At 47.0% G+C, this 25,493-nt stretch overlaps 1 protein-coding gene across 4 annotated transcripts in view; it reads right to left on the bottom strand.

Annotated features, from left to right (window-relative positions):
• PDE4A (phosphodiesterase 4A) overlaps positions 1–25,493 on the bottom strand; it is a 164,555-nt gene that overhangs the window by 69,758 nt on the left and 69,304 nt on the right. The window contains exons 1-2 of one of the 4 annotated variants that reach the window (XM_033925329.1): positions 8,891–8,946; positions 8,654–8,709 (exon numbers count right to left, since the gene is read on the bottom strand). The exons of 1 other annotated variant lie outside the window; for it this stretch is intronic. In XM_033925329.1, the coding sequence (XP_033781220.1) occupies positions 8,654–8,658 (5 nt within the window). In that variant the 5' untranslated portion in view covers positions 8,659–8,709; positions 8,891–8,946. Of the gene's footprint in view, positions 1–859; positions 1,213–8,653; positions 8,710–8,890; positions 8,947–11,769; positions 12,207–25,493 lie in introns of those variants that run through there. 2 more of the 4 variants (XM_033925327.1, XM_033925328.1) reach the window with 2 other exon arrangements.

Here is a 25,493-nt window from a genome sequence, read left to right as displayed (position 1 = left end):
TCCAGCAAAATGAGAGAGAAAGAGAGCAAGAGCTGAAAAATACCAGAAAAGACTCCAGAAAGAGAGAGACCAGGGGCTGAAAATATCAGAGGAGACTCCAGCAAAATGAGAGAGAGCGAGAGAGAGCAAGAGCTGAAAATACCAGAAAAGACTCCAGCATAAGAGAGAGCAGGGGCTGAAAATACCAGAGGAGACTCCAGAAAAATGAGAAAGAGAGCAAGAGCTGAAAATTGCAGAAAAGACTCCAGAAAAAGAGAGAGCAGGGGCTGAAAATACCAGAGGAGATTCCAGCAAAATGAGAGACAGAGAGAGAGAGTGAGAGAGAGAGAGAGCTGAAAATACCAGAAAAGACTCCAGAAAAAGAGAAAGCAGGGTCTGAAAATACCAGAGGAGATTTCAGAAAGAGAGAGAGAGAGAGAGCAAGGGCTGAAAATGCCAGAAGAGACACCTACAAAATACAGATAGCACAGGCAGTGAAAATACCAGAGGAAATTCTATGAAAGTGTTGCAGAGAGGACAGGACGAAAGAGACCAGCTGAGAATATTAGCAACTTGGGCTGCAGGCAACAGACCTGACAAGCCGACTGTGCCCAGTGCTGGGGTCTCCTGCCCATCACTGCAAAAATCAAAGGGTGGCACTGGAATCTCATCATCAATGCCAGAGCGCTGTACCCACCCCCGAGAGCTTCTCACTGAAATCACCACTCACGCACCCATTAAATGGGTACAGGCAGGACCTAACGTCCCACCTGTCCACGATTTGGAGCCCTACTGCTAGTTTGAGAAAGCAAGTACAAGTGAAGACAGGGGACGCAGTCTCTAACAGAGCCTTTGTACCCACCTGCCCAATGCCACCCACCTGACAGTCTTGGTGAGTCTATGTCTCTTGATGTCCTCCTCACTGAAGGAAAAGTGCATCACCGCTGCCCTTGCCCTGTAGTGAGCCCGCTGTCTGAGAAGACCAGGAGAGAGGTGTTGGGATGGCATGAAAACGCCCTGGGATGGTCTACCACTCACTTAAAAAAAAAAATAATAATAATCTCAGGGGGACCGCTAGCTACCCCCAAACCTCCTCCACAGAAGCACCACGGAGACTCCTGAAGGCACCTTCCGTGTCCTGGATTAGGGCGACGGGCTGGGGTGAGCTCCAAGGAAGTGATCAGAGCAGGCTGCCTGGCTGCCTTTTGGGCGCTCGGCGGGGATGCCTGCTTCATAAGGCTCTCCTCCGGAGGATACCAGGGTGCCGCCCATTGGCTTCTTCTGTTGTTTGGGAAGAGTTTGGACAGGTTTGAGCTGGGGAGGGGGTGAAGTGGAATCGCTGCTCTCTCTCGGTTCTGGCCCCAATCACATTCTCTCTGCTGCCACTTCTTCCTGGTAGGAGGTGGCTACAGCTAAGGGGAGGGGGCTGGGGAGGGCGCTCAAGAACTCCGGAGTTCAAATCCTAATGTGGGGACTTCAAATGAGACATTTTGTCTCCCCGTACCATGGTCCTAATCTCTGCTCAGCTCTAATCCCCGGCTCTGTCATTCACGCTCTGTGTGTGACCTTGTGGTGAGTCACTTTCTCTCCCTGTGCCTCAGTTCTAAATCCCGGCTGTCACTGACCTTGTGGTGAGTCAATTTATCTCCTAAGACTCAGTTCTAATCCCCGGCTCTGTCACAGACTCTCTAGGTGTGTAACCTCAGGGTGAGTCCCTGTTATCTCCCTGTGCCTTGGTTCGAATCCCTGGCTCTCTGGGTGTGGCCTGTGCTTTGTGCCCGAGTTCTAATCCCCTGCTCTGTCAGTGACTTTCTGTCTGTGACCTCAGGCTGAGGCACTTTATCTTCCTTTGTCCCAGCTCTAATCCTTGGTTCTCTCACAGAGGGAGGGTCACACCCATACAGAACAAAGTGCTATGCTTTCAAGGAGCTCCAGTTTGGGTTTTCCATCTCACCCTCTGCATTCTATGCCCTAGGAGCCAGGAATACCAGGACAGGACAGGGCAAGACACGGGTGGGGGTGGAGGGGCTTCAGGGCTCTGCAGCAGCAGTCACTTCCATAAAAGCAGAGACAACCTTCCCAGAGTGTCAAAATCTGGAAACACAAGAGAGGGAGAAGGTTTAACCATTTCTTCTGCTGATAACCCATGGGCAAACTGTCAGCTAGCAAAGTTTCCTGTATCTGAGAGGGAGAGAGAAAGAAAGAGGAAGGAGTGAGGGAAGCAGAAAAAGACAGAGACGGAGAGACGGAGAAAGGAGGAGGGAGAGAGGCAGGAGAAAGGAGAGTGGCTCCGGGTTGCTGATACAGGAGGCAGAGAGGGGCAGGGGTGCCCTGGGGATAACGGGGGGAATATTCTCCGATTCTGTTTCTCCATCCTATCACACACTAACCTACAAGTGTGTTCCTTCTGCTGCCCCTCAATATCTCTCCTCTCTTCTCTCTCCTTATACACCTTCTAGAGAGCTCCGTTCCTCACATAAGCTGCTCTTAGCTTTACCCTTCTCCTCCACTGCCAATTCCAGACTTCGTTCCTTTCATCAAGCTGCCCCCTATGCCTGGAATAAATTACCAAAGTTTGTCTGCCAAGCCCCTTCACTTCCCTTGTTTAAAAGCAGACTGAAAACCCACCTTTTGGATATAGCCTTCAGTCCATAACCCTATTCCCCACTGCCCTCCAACCCAGCCAGCAGATTAATCGTTCCCCTTAACTATATCCATAACATCCTGTCTGTCTTGTCTGTTTAGATTGTAAGCTCTTTGGAGCAGGGACTGTTTCTTCTTTGTGACTCTGTACAGCGCTGCATGAGTCTGGTGGCACTATAGAAATAATTCATAGTAGTAGTGTGAAGAGTTTCAGTCTTTGGGAAGCAGAGCTGAGATTGTGATGTCATAATGCCTCACTCCACCAATAAGAGCCAACCTCATCAGTGATGTCACAGTGGCTCGATTGTCCTGTACTCCCCTCTGCCCTCCAACCCAGTCAGCAGATTAACCCTTCCCCTTAACTTAATTTGTAATTGGTCATGAAAAGAAAGTTCTTGGTCATTGTCGTTACTTTTTGTAGTGGGAAATTATCTAAAAGTATTTGTGATGAGAATGTAAGATCCTTTTTCCATGGAAAAAAACATTATTGAAGATTTGGTTGCGTTCAGGGCCAACATGGTATCTTTAAGCCATTGACTTATTTGTTTTAACTTATTATTTATATTTATTATCTCATTGGAATCGGTTATATTTAATGGATACAAAAGCTGGATGTCATCTGCATAGGCAAAAGAGGAGAATCCAATGGATTGACTTAAAGTGAGGAGTGGCGACAAAAAAAAATTAAATAAAAGAGGGGAAAAGATTGAGCCTTGAGAGATGCCATAAGAGTTTGTATAGTTGTTTGATGATGAATTGTTGAAAATAACTTTGGCTGACCTATCCTGAAAATATGATTTAAACCAGTTTAGCACTTGGTCAGAAATGCCAATGGAGGACAGTCTCTTGATGAGTAAATGATGGTCAATAGTATCAAATGCTGCAGATAGATCAAGTGAGATCAGGAGGACAGATTTATGGTGATCCAGGTGGTTTTGGATATTGGTTGTAAGACCTATTAGACCTAAAGCCTGTCTGATTAGGATGTAATGTATGTGTTCTTTTTCTACAAAGTTGCTTACATGATTGAAAACAACCTTTTCTATTAGTTTAGCAATAAAGGGGAGATTGGCAATGGGTTGGTAATTTGATTCAATTGCAATTGAGTCTTTGGGATCTTTTATTATTGGACGGATGATTGCTTCTTTCCATTCTTTCAGAATAAATCCTGTGGTTAAACTATTTTCAATCATTGTCTGAATAAAGGGACCAAAGAAGGAAAAGAAACGTTTTATGAAAAGAGGAGAGATTGAGTTGGAGCCTGTGCCTTTAATGTTAATACTTTGCAAGAGTCGTTTAAGGTCCTCTAGGGTTAGTATATTAAAATTGGCACACTTGGAAATAGGTATAATTTGTTTTGGTTCCGTGTCTACATTAAAATTGATTTTTGAACCGATGCTATCTCTAACTTTGTCAAGATGGGGGCATATCTCAAGGAGGAGTTAGTTGGATGGGAACAGCTGAACGAAGTAGATAAGCAGCGGGTGAGACTGAAAGGAGTTATTTTAAAGGTGACAAACCTTTATGTTAGAAAAGTACATGAAGGTAAAAGGAAAAGAAGGTTGCTTTGGTTCTCAAATGTAGTAGCTGAAAAGGTGAGAGAAAAAAGGTTAGCCTTCATAAGTTACAAGTTGTCGCAGAAAGAGGAAGACAGACAAAAATATGTGGGAAAGCTACAAGAAGCAGGTAAAGCTGTCAGAAAAGCAAAGATGCAAATGGAAGAAAAGGTAGCCGATCTGGTAAAATTGGGGGAGAAAACGTTTCTTAGATATGTAAGTAATAGGAAGAAGTGTCAAAATGGCACAGTGAGGCTCAAGGGTGAAGGGGACAAAGATGCAGAAACCAATAAGGATAAGGTGGAACTGCTAAACAAGAATTTCTGCTTCTGTGTTCACAGATGAATGATCGGGCATAGGACTGCAGAAAATGAATGCAAATGGGAATAGATGTGTATTAGATCCAGAAAAATTCTCAGAAGACTGTGTCTGTGAGAAGCTAGCTGGAAATGACCACAGGCACTGAAAATAGAGGAGACTCCAGTAAGATGCAGGATTCTGACCAAAGGGAGAGAGCAGAAGGGAGTCATCAGCACCCCTCCCCTCCCAGGACTCCTGTAGGACAGTGGTTCCCAACCCTGTCCAGGAGGACCACCAGTCAGTCGGGTTTTTGGGATAGCCCTAATGAATATGCATGAGAGAGATTTGCATATAATGGAGGAGACAGGCATGCAAATCTGCTCCATGCATATTCATTAGGGCTGTCCTGAAAACCTGACTGGCTGGTGGTCCTCCAGGACAGGGTTGGGAACCACTGCTGTAGGACATCTTCCCTGAAGGTGAAATGGAGCTTGGAGGTCTCTCTCTTGCACGGTGCAAAGCCACAGCAGAAAGATCTAGAGGAGGCAATCCCTGTGATTAGACGTCACAAAGCCACATCAATAGTATTAAAAAAAAAATCCAAAACAAAAGTAAAATTTAAAAACCTCAGATCATAGAGTATGAGCGAGAGCAGAACAATTTCGACCAAGTCCTGAATCCCCCCTAGATTAAGAAATGACATTATAAAACAGTGAAAGTGCCAGGCATTGCAGGAGAAAGGGATAGACAGCCTGTAGCACTACTAAGACAGATCCCTTGGGGAAGGGTGTGCCAAGTGGTCGGGACTAGAGAATGACACGAGGAAAAAAATTTGTCCCCGTCACCGCCCCATCCCTGCGACCACTGTCCCTGCCACTGCCCCATCCCCGTGACCACTGTCTCTGCCCTGTCCCCATCCCATCTCCGTCTCCATACAAGCCTCAGTACTGCAATATTTAGCTTATTCCTTCCTTATAAATCAAAATTCTGGCGACTGGACTAGAGAAAGAGATGTTCAGCTGGCAGGGCTTTGATTATAAATTTTTATAAACATTAATATTCTACTTTATCCTAAGCAAAATAAATAAATAAATAGAATTTTTTTTCTACCTTTGTTGGATGGTTTCTACTTCCCTCATCTTCTCATTCAATTCCTTCCATCCACTGTCTGTCTTCTCTTTGCATCTTCCATTTGCTCTCTTACTGTGCCTCTCCTTTCAACCCCCCCAATTGGTCTGGCACCCATCTTCTTCCCTCCACTCCCCCATAGTCTGGCATCTCTGTCTTCTTCCCTTCCAGCGTCTTCTCCCCACTCTGTCATCCCCATTTCCTTTCAGCGTTTTCTCCCGACTCTTTCTTCCCCATGTCCTTTCAGCATCTTCTCCCCACTCTGTCTTCCCCATTTCCCTTCAGCATCTTCTCCCCACTCTGTCTTCCCCATTTCCTTTCAGTGTCTGTTCTTCTCCACCCCCCTTCAGCGTTTGTTCCTTTCCTCCACCACCCTTCCCTCTCGCCACCTCACTGCCCTTCGGCACCCCTCGCGCAGCCCCCTCCCTCCTTCCTATCTACCCGAATCTATCTATCTATCTATCTCCTTCCCTCCCCTTTACCTTCGCGGCACGTTTTGAGTAACTTCTTCAAAGCTGTCAGAGCCTGTAAACAGAGCCTGTAAACAGAGCCTGTAAACACTGAGGGGCTGCATCACCGGAAGTTGCATCAGAGGAGAAGCTTCCGCTCACACATGCATGCTACTGCTTGCAGGCTCCGACGGCTTTGTGAAGAAGTTACTCAAAACACGCCGCGAAGGTAAGGGGAGGGAGGGAGATAGATAGTTTGGGTAGGTAGGAAGGAGGGAGGGGGCCACGCGCGTTCCTTCCCTTAACTGCGGGGACAAGGCCATTCACCGCTCCACAGGGCAGTGGAATGCCTTGTCCCCGTACCTGCAGTGAGCACTTTATTCCCCCCTTACCATTTCGGCAGGTTACCCGCGGCTCCCCGCGACTAGCCGCAGATAACAGCCACCGTGTCATTCTCTAGTCAGGACATGGAGATTTAAGCAGAAGAAATGAGAAAAGATGGCAAAATGCTGCCACCTACTGACCACTGCTCATGACTACATCCCAAATAGAATCCTTTCTAGATTGTAGGAGACAATTTACAATCTCATCCCGAGGACACAGCAGGGCTCCCGGACACACGGGTCTGTTGACCTCCTCCGATACTTAATTGTTAACTGGCACTCTCTTTTCCACATTAAGTTAATGAATCTTCAAGTTAATTAAATATAATAAAAATCTACCACCTGTCTGTCTCGCCACCGGGCGACGTACTTACATGCAATAAATATATCCACTGCCTTTTCCCCTCCTCACAAGGCTCTTACATGTAACATCCATCAGCTGCAGTCACCCACCTTCTACCCCCTCCCTGGATAATGTACTGACAAGGATATCCGTCCGCATTCCAAGCCATGAAACCTTTCCCACCAGATAATAACATTCACTGTATTTATATACCACAGTGACCATAAAAAACAAATGACCTAGAAATTATAACAATGTCTTAAATAAGTAGGTTTTCAATAATTTCCTGAACTGCTGGTAAGAGATGGAAAAACAAACTACAATTAAAAGTCTTGGGCGTTGTGAATTAAAAATTAAAAATGATCCACAAGGTGCGAAACCATGTAAGACTTTATAGCATATACAACCAAACTTAAATCTGACTCTGGCCTCGACTGGTTACAAGGTCCTTTAGGTAACGTGTAGCCCCCCCCTCCCCTCAGCCCTGGCTAATGCACACATGAGGCTCCTATGTTACATACACCCATCACCCTCTCCTCTGCGTAATGCGGGCAGTTGAAGCACAGAGCCTGAGTAACACGGTAACTCAGACAGGGAAAACAGGCTACTTCCCTTCTCTTTAGAAGAACCTGGACAAGTTGCTCGCTTGGCGCACAGCAGATTCCAGTACCAGCAATAACCGTCCTCTCTAGCTGCGTCAGATGGGAACAAGAAATGTTTCCATTCCCTGAAGAAAGTGCTTTTACCCCTTCCTCTGGATAATATCGATGGGGCAGTGCACGGAGCGGGGTGACCCGTTTCCAAGGAGCGAAAGTCTGGGGGGTCCCCGTGAGGCAGGGAGATGCAGGTTCCTGTTTCGGTGTAAGGAAGCCATCGGCCAACACAGCCCCCCGATTGCTCCCTTCAGCCACCTCCGGAAGAGACCTCGATATGCTCAATCTCTCCTCGGCTCCCGCTCACTCCCTGTCCCTGGGGGGGGCGACCTTCGTGCCAAATGCCCTGCAAAGCTCCTCCTGCCTCCCCCGATCAATACCCCTTCCCAGCATGGCATCATTCTCTGCTCTTGTGCTTAATTGTCTCTCCTGGTCTGGGTGAAATGACTCTCTGCAATGTGGGTCGATGCTGGGCCTGGGGTTGAGACGAGCATTAATGAGGCAGAGCAGGGCTTTTGCACATTTGTGCAGGAGCTGTGCATTGTCGCTACCCCTCATGGACCACGGATCCAGTGAGGGAGGCTGCGGCAGCCCATGGTGAAAATCACAAAGGGGAAAAGGGCCTATCATCTCTGGGACTCGGTACACCATCAAAAGTGCGGAGGACAACTGGGGGAAATGCGCCGACATTTGAGTGCAGGAAAAATGCTCGCCGCCACTTCTACTGCTTTGAGGCCTTTTGTTTTACGCTCTGAGGGGGGTGTTGGGGGTGAACCCCCCCGACTACATTTAGAACTCCTCGCGCTCCCGTTGGGGGTGGGGTGGGGAGGGGAGGGAACCCCCCAGTACACTGAAAACTCCCGTTCTCCTTCCCGTTTTGGGAGCGCGAGGACTTCTAAGTGTAGTGGGGGGTTCCCCCCCCTCTTAGAGCGCAAAAGGGAAGGCCTCAAAGTGGTGGTGCGCATTTGTCCCACTCGCACATGTCGGCGTGCCATTCTCCCCCGTGGTTTTGATGCATCACCCTGGAACTCGGAGGGGGGGGGAGGGGGTTCAGGGGATTACACAGGGAAACAGAGCCCATCACCCTTAAATTGTGTGTCCAACATCAATGCCCCCCCCGCAGCGTGTATTTTCCCAGTGGGAAGTCACTGGTGAGGGTCTGTGCCCTTTTGGGGGCTGAGGAGAGTGGGATGGATACGGATCGCAGACAGGCACTTACCTCATCTACAGATTCTGCACATGCTCACTAGCACACAGGACAGGCGTGTTACTTACCTAGAACAGAGAAAACAAAACGGGCGAGTCAGTTCAAGTGGCAAAGGAGGACTTGTTCAAAGCTTGCCTATTTCACATACAAGTGCTTGCATTGCCCCAAACCCCAATCATAAAGGCAGGATGCTCTTATATACTGCCTTCCGTAAATCAAAGTTTAATTACAAAATGACCAAATACACACAAAATGCCCTGATCCTAAATGACATCTCTGCCTGCCTGTGACTGGAGAGAGCATCGGTAGATTCCAATTCACAGAACGTCACTGGCAGAATATACTGCACTTATGTTTCACCAGAAGTAAAACATTTACTGGTAGATAATGAGAGAGAAAAGACGAATGAGAACATTTAAAATGTAACAGTGAGACAAATAAATCATTAAACCGAGGTGAATAACGAGAACACCTGCTCGCTTTGGTGCTGTCTGCCCTGTCCTGGCACAGGTCATCTTTCTGGTCTGCTAGCAGCAGAAAGCACATTTTGCCCTCTACATCTGCTGTTTCTCCTCTGTCCCCCAGCATTAGACAAAGCTTTTCTCGCTCATTCTCTGATTTTTTCTTTCACTTTTAGGAGTGGAGTGGAAAGGGTAGATGTGAATCGCTTGTTCGCTCTTTCCAAAAAAATACGAGGACTGGGGGACATGCGATGAAGCTACTAAGTAGTAGATTTAAAATAAACCAGAGAAAACATTTCTTCACACACCATGTAATTAAACTCTGGAATTTGTTGCCGGAGAATGTGATGAAATCAGTTAGCTTAGCGGGGTTTAAAAAGAGGTTTGGATAGCTTCCTAAAAGAGAAGTCAATAAGCCATTATTAAGATGGATGTTGGGAAATCTGCTGCTTGTTCCTAGGATAAGCAGCATAAAATCCGTTTTACTACTTGGGATCTTGCCAATGCTTGTTGTAAACACTTATAAGATTCAACTCTGGAATATCAGTATCGAGAGAGACCCACCAGCACAAAGACAGAAACACCTTGTGGGTTTTCTGCTGAAAATGGAACCACAGCACCACCATGTGGGCGACTCCTGACATGGCAGCATGCCCTTCAAATGACAGATGAGGAGTGGAGAGAGAGTGTGTGTGTTTGGGGGATGGTGGAGGGGAAAGGGGTGGCAACAGTGACGCAAGGAAGAACACGAAAAGCGGGAATATTCTAACTCAACATGATTTCTATAGTGCTACATTGTGCATGCAAGAAACGGTCCCTACTCAGAGGAGCTTACAATCTAATTATGACAGACACACAGAGGGGGCTAAAAGGTGGTAGGGGACTACCAGGGAATGAGAGACAAATATGTTCTGACTCCTAAACAGAAATGTTCTCCAAGATGAGGGGGAAGAAGCCTGTAATTCTTAACCACTCTGTACCTGAGCTTCAAGCGCCCCCTAGTGCTCATGCCCTGCCATTGTTTCATGGCCAAGCCCACACATAACTTGTTACAGCCCTGCGTGTGTGTGTTTTCTTCTGGGTTGTTTAGTGTGACACTGAGTGTGTGTGTGTGTTGGGGGAAGGAGGACACACAAGGCCATTTGTGCATAGCCTGGCATTTTGTAGCTCATTCACAATCAATCACACACACATCACATCTGCACAATTACACCCAATCACAGAGAGATCCTATGGCATGATAGGAAAGAAGGAGTGTAGCTGAGGTTATTAATTAGAGAATGACATGGGGGACATATTTTTCCCGTCCCGTCTCCGTAAATGTTGTTACTGTCCCCGTCCCTGCCCCATTCCTATAAGCTTTGCCTTAACTGCACAAGCCTTGAATACTTATGATTTTAAAGTGTTTGAGGCTTGCGCAGATGAGGACGGAGCTTAGGCATTGGTGGAATGAGGCATTATGACATCACAATCTGAGCTCTAGAATGTTGCTTCTTAGGATTTGAAAGTGTTTGAGGACGGAGCTTAGGCATTGGCGGAATGAGGCATTATGACATCACAATCTGAGCTCTAGAATGTTGCTTCTTAGGATTTGAAAGTGTTTGAGGACAGAGCTTAGGCATTGGCGGAATGAGGCATTATGACATCACAAGCTGAGCTCTAGAATGTTGCTTCTTAGGATTTGAAAGTGTTTGAGGACGGAGCTTAGGCATTGGCGGAATGAGGCATTATGACATCACAATCTGAGCTCTAGAATGTTCCTACTTAGGATTTTAAAGTGAGGCTTGTGCAGATGAGGACGGAGCTTGCAGGAATGGGGCAGGGATGGGAATAGAACTCGTGGGGACGGGAAAATGAGTTCCCGCAGGAATGGGGAAAAATTTGTCCCTGTGTCAATCTCTACTCTTAAGTACTCTTCCCTGTCTGCAAACCCGAAAATTGGATGCCAATGCCCTGATATGGCCCCTCACTAAATGTTCAGGATAATGCCGGTCGTACACAACAGAAGAGCGGGACTTGGAGTCGGTCCAGAGAAAGGCTACTAAAATGGTATGTGGTGTTCATCATAAGACGTATGGGGTCAGACAATCTGTATACTTTGGAGGAAAGGCGGGAGAGGGGAGATATGATAGAGACGTTGAAATACCTACATGATGTAAATGCACATGAATCGAGTCTCTTTCATTTGAAAGGAAACTCTGCAGTGAGAGGGCATAGGATGAAGTTGAGAGGTGATAGGCTCCGGAATAATCTGAGGAAACACTTTTTTACGGAAAGGGTGGTAGATGCGTGGAACGGTCTTCTGGAAGAGGTGGTGGAGACAGAGACTGTGTCTGAATTCAAGAAAGCCTGGGACAGGCACGTGGGATCTCTTAGAGAGAGGAGGAGATAGTGGATTCTGTGGATGGGCCGTTTGGCCTTTATCTGCCGTCACGTTTCTATTCAATAACTCGCATGCTAGTTGGAAATCTGAATGCACAACTTCATAGAATCTGGCCCAAAATGTTTTTCTCCGGAGCCCCACCCTCAAAACTGCAAGGAAGAAAAAGCGACTGGCAAGATTTTACACTTCCTCTCTCCCCACCCAACCATCCATACTGTTTCCCCAGAAAGTGAAAGTGCACGGGCACAACGCATTCTGCCCACCCCATGGTTCTAACCCCTTACCAGACAATGGCACCTTTCGGCCTCCGGGATTCCTGGCCGGATCTGTTTGCTTTGACCTTCTTCAGCTGGGTTGGGGAGGTGCAGGGGAAGAAGTGAAGCGAGTGCTGGGCTCTGCCCTGCTTCAGATCGGAGGAGCTGGGGAGCGATGGTGAGCAGGGCAAGAAGGCATCATCCTCTTGGCTGGGCAGCGACTCCAGTTCGGGGATGCTAGGCAGACTTGCTTTCTTCTCCAGAAACCTCGCCATGGTCGGTGCCCCTCCAGTCTACTGCGAAAATGGGGGAGGGGGATGGTTCCGACCACCTGAATCCGTCAGATAAAGGTCGCTGCTGTTCCATCACCCTGTGCCCCTTTACTGCCAGTCTTGCATGACAGCAATTAAAAGGTTGGCAGATCAGCAGGAAAGGTGAATATTGTATTCCAATTCTGAGATAAAACTTTAGGGAAATTTAACTATTATCCCAGTTCATAAGTTTTCTAGACTATTAGCAGAAGAATATCCCTTCCAGGTCACTTTGGAGCCGTGGCAAGCTCCAGGATGGCTCTTGGAAACATGCCCGGCTCCCTGCCAGCCACCGTCTGACCGTGTATCAGCGACCAGAGAGGAAACAGCCCCCCCTGCTCTGTTCGACTCCCAAAGCCCACCGGGCACAGTGGCAGGTAGGAGGAGGGTCTTGTCCTGCCCTCCTCCTGTCCCCTTCGCTCTGTTAAGTCCTAAACACTGCAGTGGGCACAGACCAGAAATAGTTCAAGGAGGAGCAGAAAAAAAAAAAAGTGAGATCCCAGCGGTTTATCTGCGCCTGAGGGCTTCTGCGAAGTTCCGCCTGAGGTCACAGCAGTGAAGCTGGTAAAGTCCTTCCGTCAGCCCTTCCTTCCTCTCGGGCATCAACAGCCCTCACCTTCAGCCACTTGAAAGCAGAGCGCAGAATGACTAAAAATATGAAAACCCAACACAGAAAACAATTTGAAAAGAAAAGCAACTGTTTAAGAGAGAAGGGAACTTTGCTCTCTGAAGTCATGGACGAAGCGTATAGCTGTAAAAAAAAAAAAAAAGTTTTTTTGAAAGATGTTATCCAGGCTAACGCCACATGTCGTCGAAAATGTCGAAAGTGTGCCTGTGTCTATCATAAATTCTTATCAGAAACCAAACTGTCAGCAGTCTCCGCCCCGAGCAAGCCAGTGCAGGGAGAGTCAGAGCTGTGGCTCCCTCAGACAGAGGAAGTCCCTTCTCTGCCAACACGGGCGACAATGGCATAAGCTAAGGGGTTAAACTGGTGGCCTGGCAGAGGCTGGATGCTCCTGCCAGGCTCCGGGTTGCAAATCAGCACAGGCCAGCAAGTGTTTAGTCATCCTACGTGAAATAAATGAAAAGGGGACGGTTGTTTACACTTTACAAGGTTCCTGGGGGGGGCCACTGCGTTTGGAGGAAGGATTCTTTTAATTCAGTGCGCAATGAAGCTGTGGAAATTGTTCCTGGGAAAATATGGTTGAAGCAGTTAGCACAGCTGGGTACAAAAAGGGCTTAGGTGAATTCCTGGAGGAAAAGTCCCTAACTCATTACTAATCCTCCCTTTTACAAAACCGCAAAAGCGGTTTCTAGTGGAGGCTGGCGCGCTGAATGTTCTGCTCCCGGCACTCATAAGAATTCTAGGAGCGTTGGGAGCAGTGCAGAGCATTCAGCACGCCGGCCGGTGCTAAAAAACGCTTTTGCGGTTTTGTAAAAGGGAGGATTAGTAATGAGTTAGGGACTTTTCCTCCAGGAATTCATCTAAGCCCTTTTGGGGAGGTTTGAAAAAATGTTTTTTGATTTTTGCCTGAGCAGGATTAATGACCTCCTGTTATATAATGAATGACTGTTCGCTCACATTGTGGTTTTGACATTTCTAGTGGGCTTGTTCTTTTCAAAACCTATGATGGCGTCAATCGTTAAGATCAGAGAACCACGATGCGTTTAATCTGTTCATGAGTTACAGCATGTGAGGCGGGCTAGTACCAGAGTCCTGGCTATTTTGGCGGCAGGGGTTAAAGCTTTGGAATAATCTGGTTGGACAATCGAGAACGAATACTAATGTTCAGAGTTTTTAAAAAAAAAATGATTAAAAACATCTCTTTTTACCGGAGCCTTTTATACCCCTCTTTTACGAAGCCGCATTAGGCTTTTTTTTTTTTTAATTTTTATCGATAGCCGCAGCGGCATTAGCTCAGACACACCCAGAATTCCTAGGAGCATCGGATCTAATCCTGCCGAGGGGGAGCAAGTGGTGACGAAGCAGTGACTGATAAAGGGTATGGAAAATCTCTCATATACTGACAGACTGAAAAAGCTGGGGCTTTTCTCCCTGGAGAAGCGGAGACTTAGAGGAGACATGATAGAAACCTTCAAGAGCCTGAAGGGCATAGAAAGAGTAGATAGGGACAGATTTTTCAAATTATGGGGAACCACAAGTACAAGGGGGCACTCGGAGAAATTGAAAGGGGACAGGTTTAGAACAAACGCTAGGAAGTTCTTTTTCACCCAGAGGGTGGTGGATACATGGAACGCGCTTCCAGAGGCTGTAATAGACAGGAGTACGTTACAGAGCTTCAAAGAAGGTTTGGATAGGTTCCTAGAGGACAAAGGGATTGAGGGGTACAGATAGGAGTAGAGGTAGGTTATAGGGATAGGAGAAGAGGAGTGGAGATAGGTTATAGAGCTAGTCAGGGACCACTGCTCAGGCAATGGCCTTGATGGGCCGCCGCGGGAGCGGACCGCTGGGCGAGATGGACCTCTGGTCTGCCTCAGCGGAGGCAACTTCTTATGTTCTTATGAAGGAATGAAGTGATAATGGAAATGTTATCCATATATTGTTTTGCTTTACGTTTTTGGTGTTTTTATCTTATTTATTTAAACATTTATATTCCAATTTAAAACCATACACAGCTTTAAGCAGACAGAAGTTCTAGAAATCCACATAGCAGACAAAAGAGAAAGAAAAAGCAGAGGTCAAAATAGAAACATCTTATGATTATGTTTTTGGTTTTTTTTTCTGTAATCCACTTAGGTATAAGCAAAATATAAAGGGTCCTTTTTCTAAGGAGCACTAGTGCGTTTTAGTGCAGACTAAATGCTAACATAATGGATGTTAGCATGCATTAGCATTTAGAGAGCGCTATGATGCACTAGCGTTCCTTAGTAAAAGCACCCCTAAGTTTTTTTGTGTTACCCTCTATTATTGAAGACTTCTTCAAGAGCTTAAATTGCGTGGTTTGCACACAGAAACGGAGGCAGCCACCCCTGGGGCACGATACCTCTCGCCACTTCAAACGCGGACGCACAGCCACCTCCGAGGTAGAAATTTGAGCGGCGCCTTTCTGAGCGTGCCTTCCGAGGGAGAGGCTTATTGATGGTGTTAGCTAATCCCCGGCAGCGGATACTCAGGCAGGGCGAGATAAAAGCCACTTCCCCTGAAAAATGTCCGAGAGCGAGGTGACACTTCCCTCTCCTCAAACCACCCAACGTCAGAGAGCTCCGGCCCAAAGACCACGGCCAATCTCCGGCCTTCATTACTTCTTGTGTCTTGATTAAAAGCTTTGGGAAATTTTAAAGTCTCTTGTCGTATCTCCACTCCTCCCTCCACCTTGCTTCTCCTGTAGGGGGTGCATATTTAGGTTCTGGAGTCTCAGTTCAGGGTTTTAAAGTACAGATATAGAACCAAAAAGCAGAAGATGAAGCAACTTCAATATAAAGCAGTAGCTTGCAGGCAGGCAAACTTGTACGGGGGGGGGGGGGAGGGCGTTAGCTAGAGCAGGATAGACAAGGACTTGGGCAGGTCGAAGGGGGAGAGGTAAAGGAGATTTCTGCATGGAACTGTTTGCTAAGCTGTCCCAGGGTAAGAACCTAAGAATAGACTTACTGGGTCAGACCAAGGATCCATCAAGCCCAATAGCTCATTCTCACGGTGGCCAATCAAAATCACTAGTTCCTGGCCAAACCCCAAGGAGTAGCAACATTCCATGCTACCGATCCAGGACAAGCAGTGGCTTCCCCATATCTATCCCATTAGCAGACTATGGACTTTTCCTCCAGGAACTTGAGCATAAGAAAAGCCTTACTGAGTCAGACCAAAGGTCCATCAAGCTCAGTAGCCCATTCTCACGGTGGCCAATCCAGGTCACTAGTACCTGGCCAAAACCCAAGGAGTAGCAACATTCCATGCTACCGATCCAGGACAAGCAGTGGCTTCCCCATATCTATCCCATTAGCAGACTATGGACTTTTCCTCCAGGAACTTGAGCATAAGAAAAGCCTTACTGAGTCAGACCAAAGGTCCATCAAGCTCAGTAGCCCGTTCTCACGGTGGCCAATCCAGGTCACTAGTACCTGGCCAAAACCCAAGGAGTAGCAACATTCCATGCTACCGATCCAGGACAAGCAGTGGCTTCCCCATATCTATCCCATTAGCAGACTATGGACTTTTCCTCCAGGAACTTGAGCATAAGAAAAGCCTTACTGAGTCAGACCAAAGGTCCATCAAGCTCAGTAGCCCGTTCTCACGGTGGCCAATCCAGGTCACTAGTACCTGGCCAAAACCCAAGGAGTAGCAACATTCCATGCTACTGATCCAGGGCAAGCAGTGGCTTCCCCTGTGTCTGTCTCAATAACAGACCACGGACTTTTCCTCCAGGAACTTGTCCAAACCTTCTTTAAAACCAGCTACGTTAACTGCTCTTACCACAACCTCTGGCAATGTGTTCCAGAGCTTAACTATTCTCTGAGTGAAAAAAAAAATTCCTCCTATTGGTTTTAAAAGTGTTTCCCTGTAACTTCATCGAGTATCCCCCTAGTCTTTGTAATTTTTGACGGAGTGAAAGATCGATCCACTTGCACCCGTTCTACTCCACTCAGGATTTTGTAGACAAAATTACACTCCACTCAATTTTTTTTTTTTGTGTACTAGGACGGTCACATTCCATTTGATAAGCTACAACCATAAAACTAGATTACAATCTTAACTTCTAAAGCTTTACACACTGGTCGCCCTAACGCTCTTTCTTCCCTCCCGTCCACTTTGATCGTTTAAATGATCACAGATTAGTTTCTCCTGGCTAATGAGCCCGTAATTGTGCATTTTTCGTGCGCCCTGTCTTCAGACCAGTTTGTCTCTTTCTGTGTAGTCTGAATTAATGTGCAAAGGCCCTCTTTTACTAAGGTACGATAATCGATTAGTACGCACTGAACTCTAACGCATGCATGTTAGTCCGTGGACACGTGTTTCGTGCACGCTAATCTCTTAGCACACCTTAGTAAAAGAGGGGTTAAGTGTTTCAGGTCCTTACTGAAACCCCTGACTTTGGCTTGGCATATCGGGAGCCACTAGGGGTCTTGGCTTCTGTTTTTTGTTTCTCCAAGTTTGGGCAGCTCACAGGATCTAGCATGTTCCACTGCTGCCTTCCAGACGCTGTCGTCCTAGGTGATGTCCGCTGATGGCCAAGCCGACTCTGCCAGGAATTGATACTCGTTGAATTTTCCCCCTGCCTCTGTGAGTGGTTCACGTACAGGTTAATAACCCACCAGGAGCCGTAGTTAGAACTAGAGAATGACACGGTGACAAAATTCATCACTGTTCCCGTCCCCGCGGATAACCGCGGGAAATAATCCCATGTCATTTTCTAGTGTCTGTTTCAACCTCAGTCCTTCTACACCAGCATTCTTCAAAGCAAAGCTTGCAGGTCAGTGGTTGTGGCCATTCATATTCTTATTCTTCCCTCTCTCCTTAAAGAATGACATGAAGATGGTTTCCCGCGGGGACGGGAACGGTGATGAATTTTGTCACCGTGTCATTCTCTAGTTAGAACCCAGAGATGCTCAGAATACAAATTCCTTGTCATCTTCATGTGTGCCACTGATCGTACTCAGAGGGAGCAAAGGGACACAAAAATAATCCCCCCCCCCCAGCAAACATTTCTGCAGAGAAGCAGGAACGGCTCTAGAGAGTGGAGATGCCACAGAATGGTTCAGTCTTGGCCCTGCCAAAGAAGACGTGAGGCGCTCAAGTGGCAAAGACAGGAGTGGCTAATGTCATGGCAAGCAGTGACAGCTCATTTCAGAGGCCAGTGTCCCTCCTTATCTGAATTAGCCGGGAAATAAATAGAACACAGTCTAATAAAGCAGATAGGCCAGGATACATGCCTGTGCTCTGGCCCTCTGCCAGCCGCCCCATCAGTACCGTGAAGATACAGCTTCAGCAATTACTCAGTCTAGGAGGAAAACAGCCCTAGCACACAGCACGGAGCAATGTGCAAACAGACTGACGATGAACAGAAACCCTGTTCCTGTGCCCCTCTAGTCCTAGAGGTGACAAACTCTGTATCCATCCCCTGAACCCTCCTCAAGAGCCAGGGCTTCCTCCCCCTCCCAAGCTGACGGGCCTGTAGGCAGCACACAACCGTTAACATGCCAGCTCGGGTCACGTGTCTAAGGAATGCCAGCTCAAAGGGCCACTCCGTGGCACTGGTAGAAATTATTGGGGAAGAGCATCCAAGCCCCCTCTCACCAACCTCGGCGATTTTGCTGAGGCTCCAGCTCAGCTTGCCGCAGACATATTTTAATAAAGCTTCCACTGAATGTCAGCTGTGTTATAAGACGTTTGGCAGAGCCATCTGGCTCAGAGGGTATTAATCAGTGCAACAGTTCTGGTTCAGGTGGGGGCTCGAAGCAGGGTGTGTGTGAGAAAAATCTAAATGTCACATTACCCCGCAGGCACAGAAATCAAAGTCAACGGTAGGAATCGCGCGGGACTGGAAGCCGGAGGATCGTTTAACCTGTCTGGGAACGGATGAAACCCCCGACATTAAAACAGCCGCTTCCTCGATGCCAACGCACCAGCGTCACAGGTCACCTGCGCAGAGTCAAAAAGGTCACCCGCTCCTTTTTCTAGGCGGGATCAGCAGCGCTAAAGGAGACCTGCCTTTTCCTCCACAGGAACCCTTAGTTAAAGCTCTTTCCTGTAGAGGAATCGGCAGAGGTAAAGAAGACCTGCTGTTTCCATAGGCCAGAATTATCCTCAGTCACAGCCTGTGGCCTTGCGTGAAACGCCTGCTCTGAGAATTACCGCCGCATCTTCTCAACCTGCTCTTTGAGCCGATTAGAAGAACTGGAAGACTGTTTTCTCGTTGGCTGCCGTTATTTGGTTCTTTGGGGTTCTTATGGTTATTTTCCTTATCGTTTATGGATTGTGTCTTTGTAGGCCCACCTGGAACTGTAGATTGAGGGCTCAATCTGCAATTCAAGAATTACAAAGACCGGGGGGGGGGGGGACCCCCTCGATGAAGTTACAGGGAAATACTTTTAAAACCAATAGGAAGAAATTTTTTTTCACTCAGAGAATAGTTAAGCTCTGGAACACGTTGCCAGAGGATGTGGTAAGAGCAGATAGTGTAGCTGGTTTTAAGAAAGGTTTGGACAAGTTCCTGGAGGAAAAGTCTCTAGTCTGTTATTGAGAAAGACATGGGGGAAGCCACTGCTTGCCCTGGATCGGTAGCATGGAATATTGCTAATCCTTAGGTTTTGGCCAGGTACTAGTGGCCTGGATTGGCCACGGGCTTGATGGCCCATTGGTCTGACCCAGTAAGGTTACTGTTATGTTCTTATGTTTTAAAAGCAAAGCTTTTTAATGAAATGTTTAACAAGTAGCCCTCCCGAGAGCCCCTCGCTGCCACTCCCAACACCTTAGGCCGAGGCCACGCTTTCTGTTTCCAGTCCGTTCTCCTGCCACCTGCTTCTCTGGCTCCCTCTTCTGACTGTGGCAGCAGGGTTCGTCTTACTAGAAGTTTAGCTACAGCCCAGGGAGAGAATCCCACCCCCGCCCCGTGGGCTCTGTCCCCGCAGTTAACCACAGGTACCCGCCCCATGTCATTCTCTAGCTGGGAATCCCATTATCCCTGTGATGGTGGGAGCCCTGCATAGATAACATGTCACCAGTGAAAGATGAGGTCCCTGGTCCTGACCTCAGAGCCCCTTGTAGCACTGAATGCCAGCCACTGGCAGGCACCCCCATCCTACCAAGTGCAGGCAGAGATGCCGAGTTACCCAGTTCCAAGCTGGAGATTTTGGGTCAGTCCTGCATTTCTGACCTCCCAATCTTGGTGCATTATAGGACCTGCAGCACTGATTTCAAGGGGCAGGATCAGGTACTACAAATCCCACAATGCTTTAGGATGTGAGTTCAAAACCAGGACTGTTCCAAAAGCTCCAGCCTGGAACTGGGTAACAGCATTACTGGTGCATGCAAGGCCTTAAAAAAACCCCAACATGTTCGTTTGTCAAAAGCGTATTAACCGAGTGACTAATTACTTCCATTGCGTGTCCAAGAGATTAATTAACTCAATTAAGGAACCAGTGCAAAAATGTGTACTTATAATTATAAAAAGAAACCTTCAAAAAATACAAGAGAAAAAAATTCACCGAGAAGAACAGCAAGAGAAAAAAAAAATATATTCCTTTCCCTTCCCTTAATCTTATGAATTTATTATATGAACTGCTTCACCGAAGAGGCTGTAACACAGAGATGAAAAAGACAAGGAATCAGCTTCGACACACATAGTTCATACGAGGTTTTCTGCTACAAGAAAGGCCCAGACTACCCTCCCCAACTAACGCCACTCTTCAGTAAAGGAGAGCCAGGACACCTCTTAACTCGACTGTAAGCTCTATGGAGAAGGAACTGTCTCTCATATCCACCTGGAAAGTGGGTGCTGAGTACAGCACTTTAGAAACCCTCTCCCCTCCCAAAAATAAATGACTACCACAAGGACCCTTCACTTCACTTTCCTTTCTGTAAACCTAAGGATTTGTGTTTCTGACTTTGAAAGGTCATAAACCGGCCTCATTGAGAACTGACTAGGGCTGAACGCCTAACTTTTCACTGAAAATTTCACTGGGTGGGAGCAGCAGTGGAGTGGGGGAAGGAGGCACCCCCAGCATCGTCGTGCCGTGCGCCTCCCTGCACTCTTCTCCATCACATGCCCCCTCCCCCTCTTCAAAATCGCTGGCCTCGGCGCTCCCTCTGACATCACTTCCTGGTCCCACAACCAGGAAGTGACATCAGAAGATCTCAGGCTGGCACCAGCAGCAGCTAGGAGAAGCTGCTTGCTGCCGCCGAAGATGTGGATGGGCGGAGAGGTGCATTCTATAAAGCTGATATTTTGTTACAAAGTTATGTAGTGTTACACTTGAGATTCTCTGCATTAACATCCTGTATGGTTGCTAGCTTGTTACAAAACTTGCTCTTTCAATCAAATAGCTTTTGACGTTTGTTTACGCAGCTACAGGTTTTGCGCTCTTTTATTGTCTTATGTAAATATTAGGTTAGGCTGTAGTTTTTCTCCTGATGAAATATGGTATTCGGATGGTCTTTATTTCCATATTTTTACTACACAGCTTTGTTTTATCCCAGACCTGCCATCTGTGAACTTATACACCACGGCAGGAGTGTCCAACCTTTTGGCCGAAAAAATGTTTCTGGGGCCGCACAAATGCACAAACGCTGCAGCAAGACAGAGGAGGGAGCCGGCAAGACGGTAAACACCAGGGGGCAGCAGAGGAAAACACTGCATCACCCTCGACCGGGGCCGCAGGTTGGACACCCCTGCACTACAGGTTTGGTTTCATTTTTAGGTATTTGCATAAACATTATCATATGTTTTATATGTCACACATATATATATCTTTGGTATATGGATTTATTTATTGGCATGGATACAACATGATTGGCCTCTGGTATTCGTTTACTTGTATGGCTTAAAAAAAAAATTTTTTTTTACATTTTTTATTTTTATATGATGTGTTTTAACATGTTGCGTTATGTTTTTATGTTTAGAGACCCCTGATGCAGAAACACAGTGCTGCGTCGGGTCCACAGCTTCTGCTTGTGTCCTTTTATGAAATAAACAAGTTGGTTTTCCGTCAGTGGTCTTCAGTGGAGCGTTCGTTGTCCGTTCCCACTTCCTTTTGTACTCTTCAGTCATTCCCCTGTTTGTCATTCCCTGTTTTAAATTTTGTACATTGCATTGAATTTATGATAATGCGTTTTAATCAAAATTTTATTAAACTTGAAACTTGAGGGGGGCCAATTAGGCCCGAAGAGTTCAGGGAGGCCCAGAACGCTGCCTGCTCTGATGACATCGGTGCATCTGCCTCCAGGCCTGGCTCCAGATGTCCAACCGCTACCTCCCACCGCCTTCCTTATTAGGGCACCCAAACTCGCGGCCTCCAAAAGGCTGCAGGCGGCGGTTCCTACATCCTGACGTGATTTTTGCTGTCTAGAGTAGCCTCGCCTACTCCAGAGTTTGGAGAGTTCCCAGTCCGCTCTCGGCTGATGGCTCCTTGTCAGCTTGATCCCAGCTTTCTGCTCAGCAGACCAGATAACAGCCAGAAACTGGTGAACCTTACTCACAATCAATTTGCTTCAGGGATGATTTATTATTTACAAGGGGGGGGGGGGGAGGCTGTGGTGTTTCATTTCCATTTTTGCCGGCTTTCCGGAAGAGTGAGACTTGCTCAAGGTCAAGAGAGATTCTGAAAATAAACTGATGCAGAGCAAGGAAAGCTGAACCCAGGTTCCAAAAAAGTTAGATCCCTCTCCTCAGAATGTGCACGATCAAGCAATGTGTGTCTGTGATTAATTAACACAGAGGAAAAGGGAAGGCAGGTGGCAGAGGGGGGTCTGATTTAGCCTGGAGCAATGTTTAGGGAAACTGGACAACAGGCGTTAAACCTAGAGGGCTGGGTTCTAATCACACTCGAGGATGGGCAGCTCGGGAACATCAATGCAGCCCTGCAAGTGTTTTTTTACTTACAGGCTACCAGTTCAAATCCAACTCAGGTTAGTAGCGGCTTGAGATGAACTGTTGGGAAGGAGACCACAGCAAAAGCGTTTTCACGTTTGTGAGCGACGTGAACCTTGCCACCGAGGGCTGACAAGGACCTAGGGGTGAAGGGGTCCGCTATCGTCTCGTGAATGACCAAAGGCACGCCACGTCAACCTCTGGTGCAAATGTTTCTTTGACAGAAGTATCTTTTCATCACAAGGTGTGCCCTGCACACTCCCATCCTCGCACGCCTGGGATCTTGCGCAATGAAGTGACACGACAGATGCTGCTTTAGTGTTCTGGGTCATCCGCTCAAACAATCAAAGACGGATTGTGTGCGTCAGCAGTGGCGTAGCGAGGCTAAAAGGCACCCCTTCCCCGCCCCCTCCTGCCGTGAGCCACTTCACTTCCCCTGCACTTCTATAATGTTCCTGGCGTGAGCAGCAACCCCCAAGCTTCTGTCGTGACAGCATTGGCTCTTCCTTAGACGCGGGTCCAGGAAGTGATGTCAGAGGAAGAGCTGATGCAGGCGCAACATAGAAACATGATGGCAGATAAAGGCCAAATGGCCCATCCAGAGCATCCACTATCTCCTCCTCTCCCGATTGGCTAAGGCTCTTAACATTTGCATCTCCTCTTCCTATTGGCTAAGGCTCTTTACACCTGTATTGTGAGGTCATAGAGCTTTATGGTTATTGAAACATGACAGCAGCATCTACTATCTCCTCCTCTTCTTATTGGCTAAGGCTCTTAACATTTGCATCTCCTCTCCCTATTGGCTAAGGTTCTTTACACCTGCATTGTGAGGTCATAGAGCTTTATGGTTAGAGAAACATGATGGCAGATAAAGACCAAATGGCCCATCCAGAGCATCCACTATCTCCTCCTCTCCCGATTGGCTAAGGCTCTTAACATTTGCATCGCCTCTTCCTATTGGCTAAGGCTCTTTACACCTGTATTGTGAGGTCATAGAGCTTTATGTTTATTGAAACATGACAGCAGCATCTACTATCTCCTCCTCTTCCTATTGGCTAAGGCTCTTAACATTTGCATCTCCTCTCCCTATTGGCTAAGGTTCTTTACACCTGCATTGCCACACGGTGGTTCTCCATTTCTATGCCTCCCTGTCCACCCGCCTTGTCCAGCCTCCACAACATCCTTGGACCATTTCTCGACCGATTAGTTGGCTCCTCTCAATAGACCAGAACCGAAATACCAGCACGAAAGTGAGCTTCATTAAACATTTTATCTCCTTACAAAACAAACAAGGAAAATACGAAGGCAGGATGTAGAAAAGAGGGAAAATGAATAGATTCAGAAACCCAATGACGAGGTCATAAATCAGTTGGAAGGCAATAGCAGAAAAAAAGCAAGAAAGACCTGAACTAGCAGAGTTACAGACTGCAGAAATATTTCTTATTAGGATTAATGGTATACATACACACAGTCGCCTGCCTCCCTATACTGGGGCAGCTGTCACCAAATTAAGAAATGATGCAATCAAATTGACAGATGACACATTGTGTGCTGGCGAAGACAGGAAGGAAAGTGCTACCTCCCGAACATCCTTTTCTAGGCCGGCACAAATCCAGACCTATCTAAGGTACATGAAATAGAAGGTTGGGGGTTAGGGGAAGACGGTAACCTATGCAGGGTCCCGTGTAACAAGTGCAACGGCTCACAGGTGATATTATAGAGGTCTATAAAATACTGAGTGGAGTGGAAAGGGTAGATGTGAATTGCTTGTTGCCTCTTTCCAAAAATACTTGGACTAGGGGGGCATGCGATGAAGATACTAAGTAGTAGATTTAAAACAAGCCAGAGAAAATATTTCTTCATATGATATGTAATTAAACTCTGGAGTTTGTTGCCGGAGAATATGGTGAAATCAGTTAGCTTAGCAGGGTTTAAAAAAGATTTGGATAATTTCCTAAAAGAGAAGTTAATAGGTCATTATTGAGATGGCTTGAGGAAATCCACTACTTATTTCCAGGATAAGCAGCATAAAATTTGTTTTACTACTTGGGACCTGGGTCAGCCACTGTTGGAAACAGGATCCTGGGCTTGATGGACCTTCGATCTGTCTTATGTTCTTATGTGAGCCAAGTAAAGGACAATGAAGCCATTGTGACATCACTGCTGAGGTTGGCTCTTAGGCATTGGTGGAATGAGGCATTATGACATCACAATCTCAGCTCTGGAATGTTGCTACTCTTTGGGTTTCTGCCAGGTTCTTGGGCCCTGGGTTGGCCACTGTTGGAAACAGGATACTGGGCTTGATGGACCTTCAGTCTGTCCCAGTACGCCAATTCTTAAGTACTTATGTGAGCCAAGTCTAGGACGATCAAGTCATTGTGACATCACTGCTGAGGTTGGCTCTTAGGCATTGGTGGAATGAGGCATTATGACATCACAGTCTCAGCTCTGGAGTGTTGCTACTCTTTGGGTTTCTGCCAGGTTCTTGGGCCCTGGGTTGGCCACTGTTGGAAACAGGATACTGGGCTTGATGGACCTTCGATCTGTCTTATGTTCTTATGTGAGCCAAGTAAAGGACAATGAAGCCATTGTGACCTCACTGCTGAGGTTGGCTCTTAGGAATTGGTGGAATGAGGCATTATGACATCACAATCTCAGCTCTGGAATGTTGCTACTCATTGGGCTTCTGCCAGGGACTTGGGACCTGGGTTGGCCACTGTTGGAAACAGGGCTTGATGGACCTTCGGTCTGTTCCAATACGGCAATTCATATGTTCTTAATAGAGGTTTCTTCCCGCTCTCCAACTTTCTCTGTCTTTTCCCTCCCCTCCAACACTCAAGAGGGATCACCAGCATAGACGTCCTTAAATAATACTGTTTTTTTAAAAATGTTAACTTAGAGA

This window comes from Geotrypetes seraphini, chromosome 16 (genome assembly GCF_902459505.1).
Source record: "Geotrypetes seraphini chromosome 16, aGeoSer1.1, whole genome shotgun sequence".
In the NCBI taxonomy this organism is placed as follows: Eukaryota; Metazoa; Chordata; class Amphibia; order Gymnophiona; family Dermophiidae; genus Geotrypetes; species Geotrypetes seraphini.
This window is presented reverse-complemented; position numbering and strand designations above follow the sequence as displayed.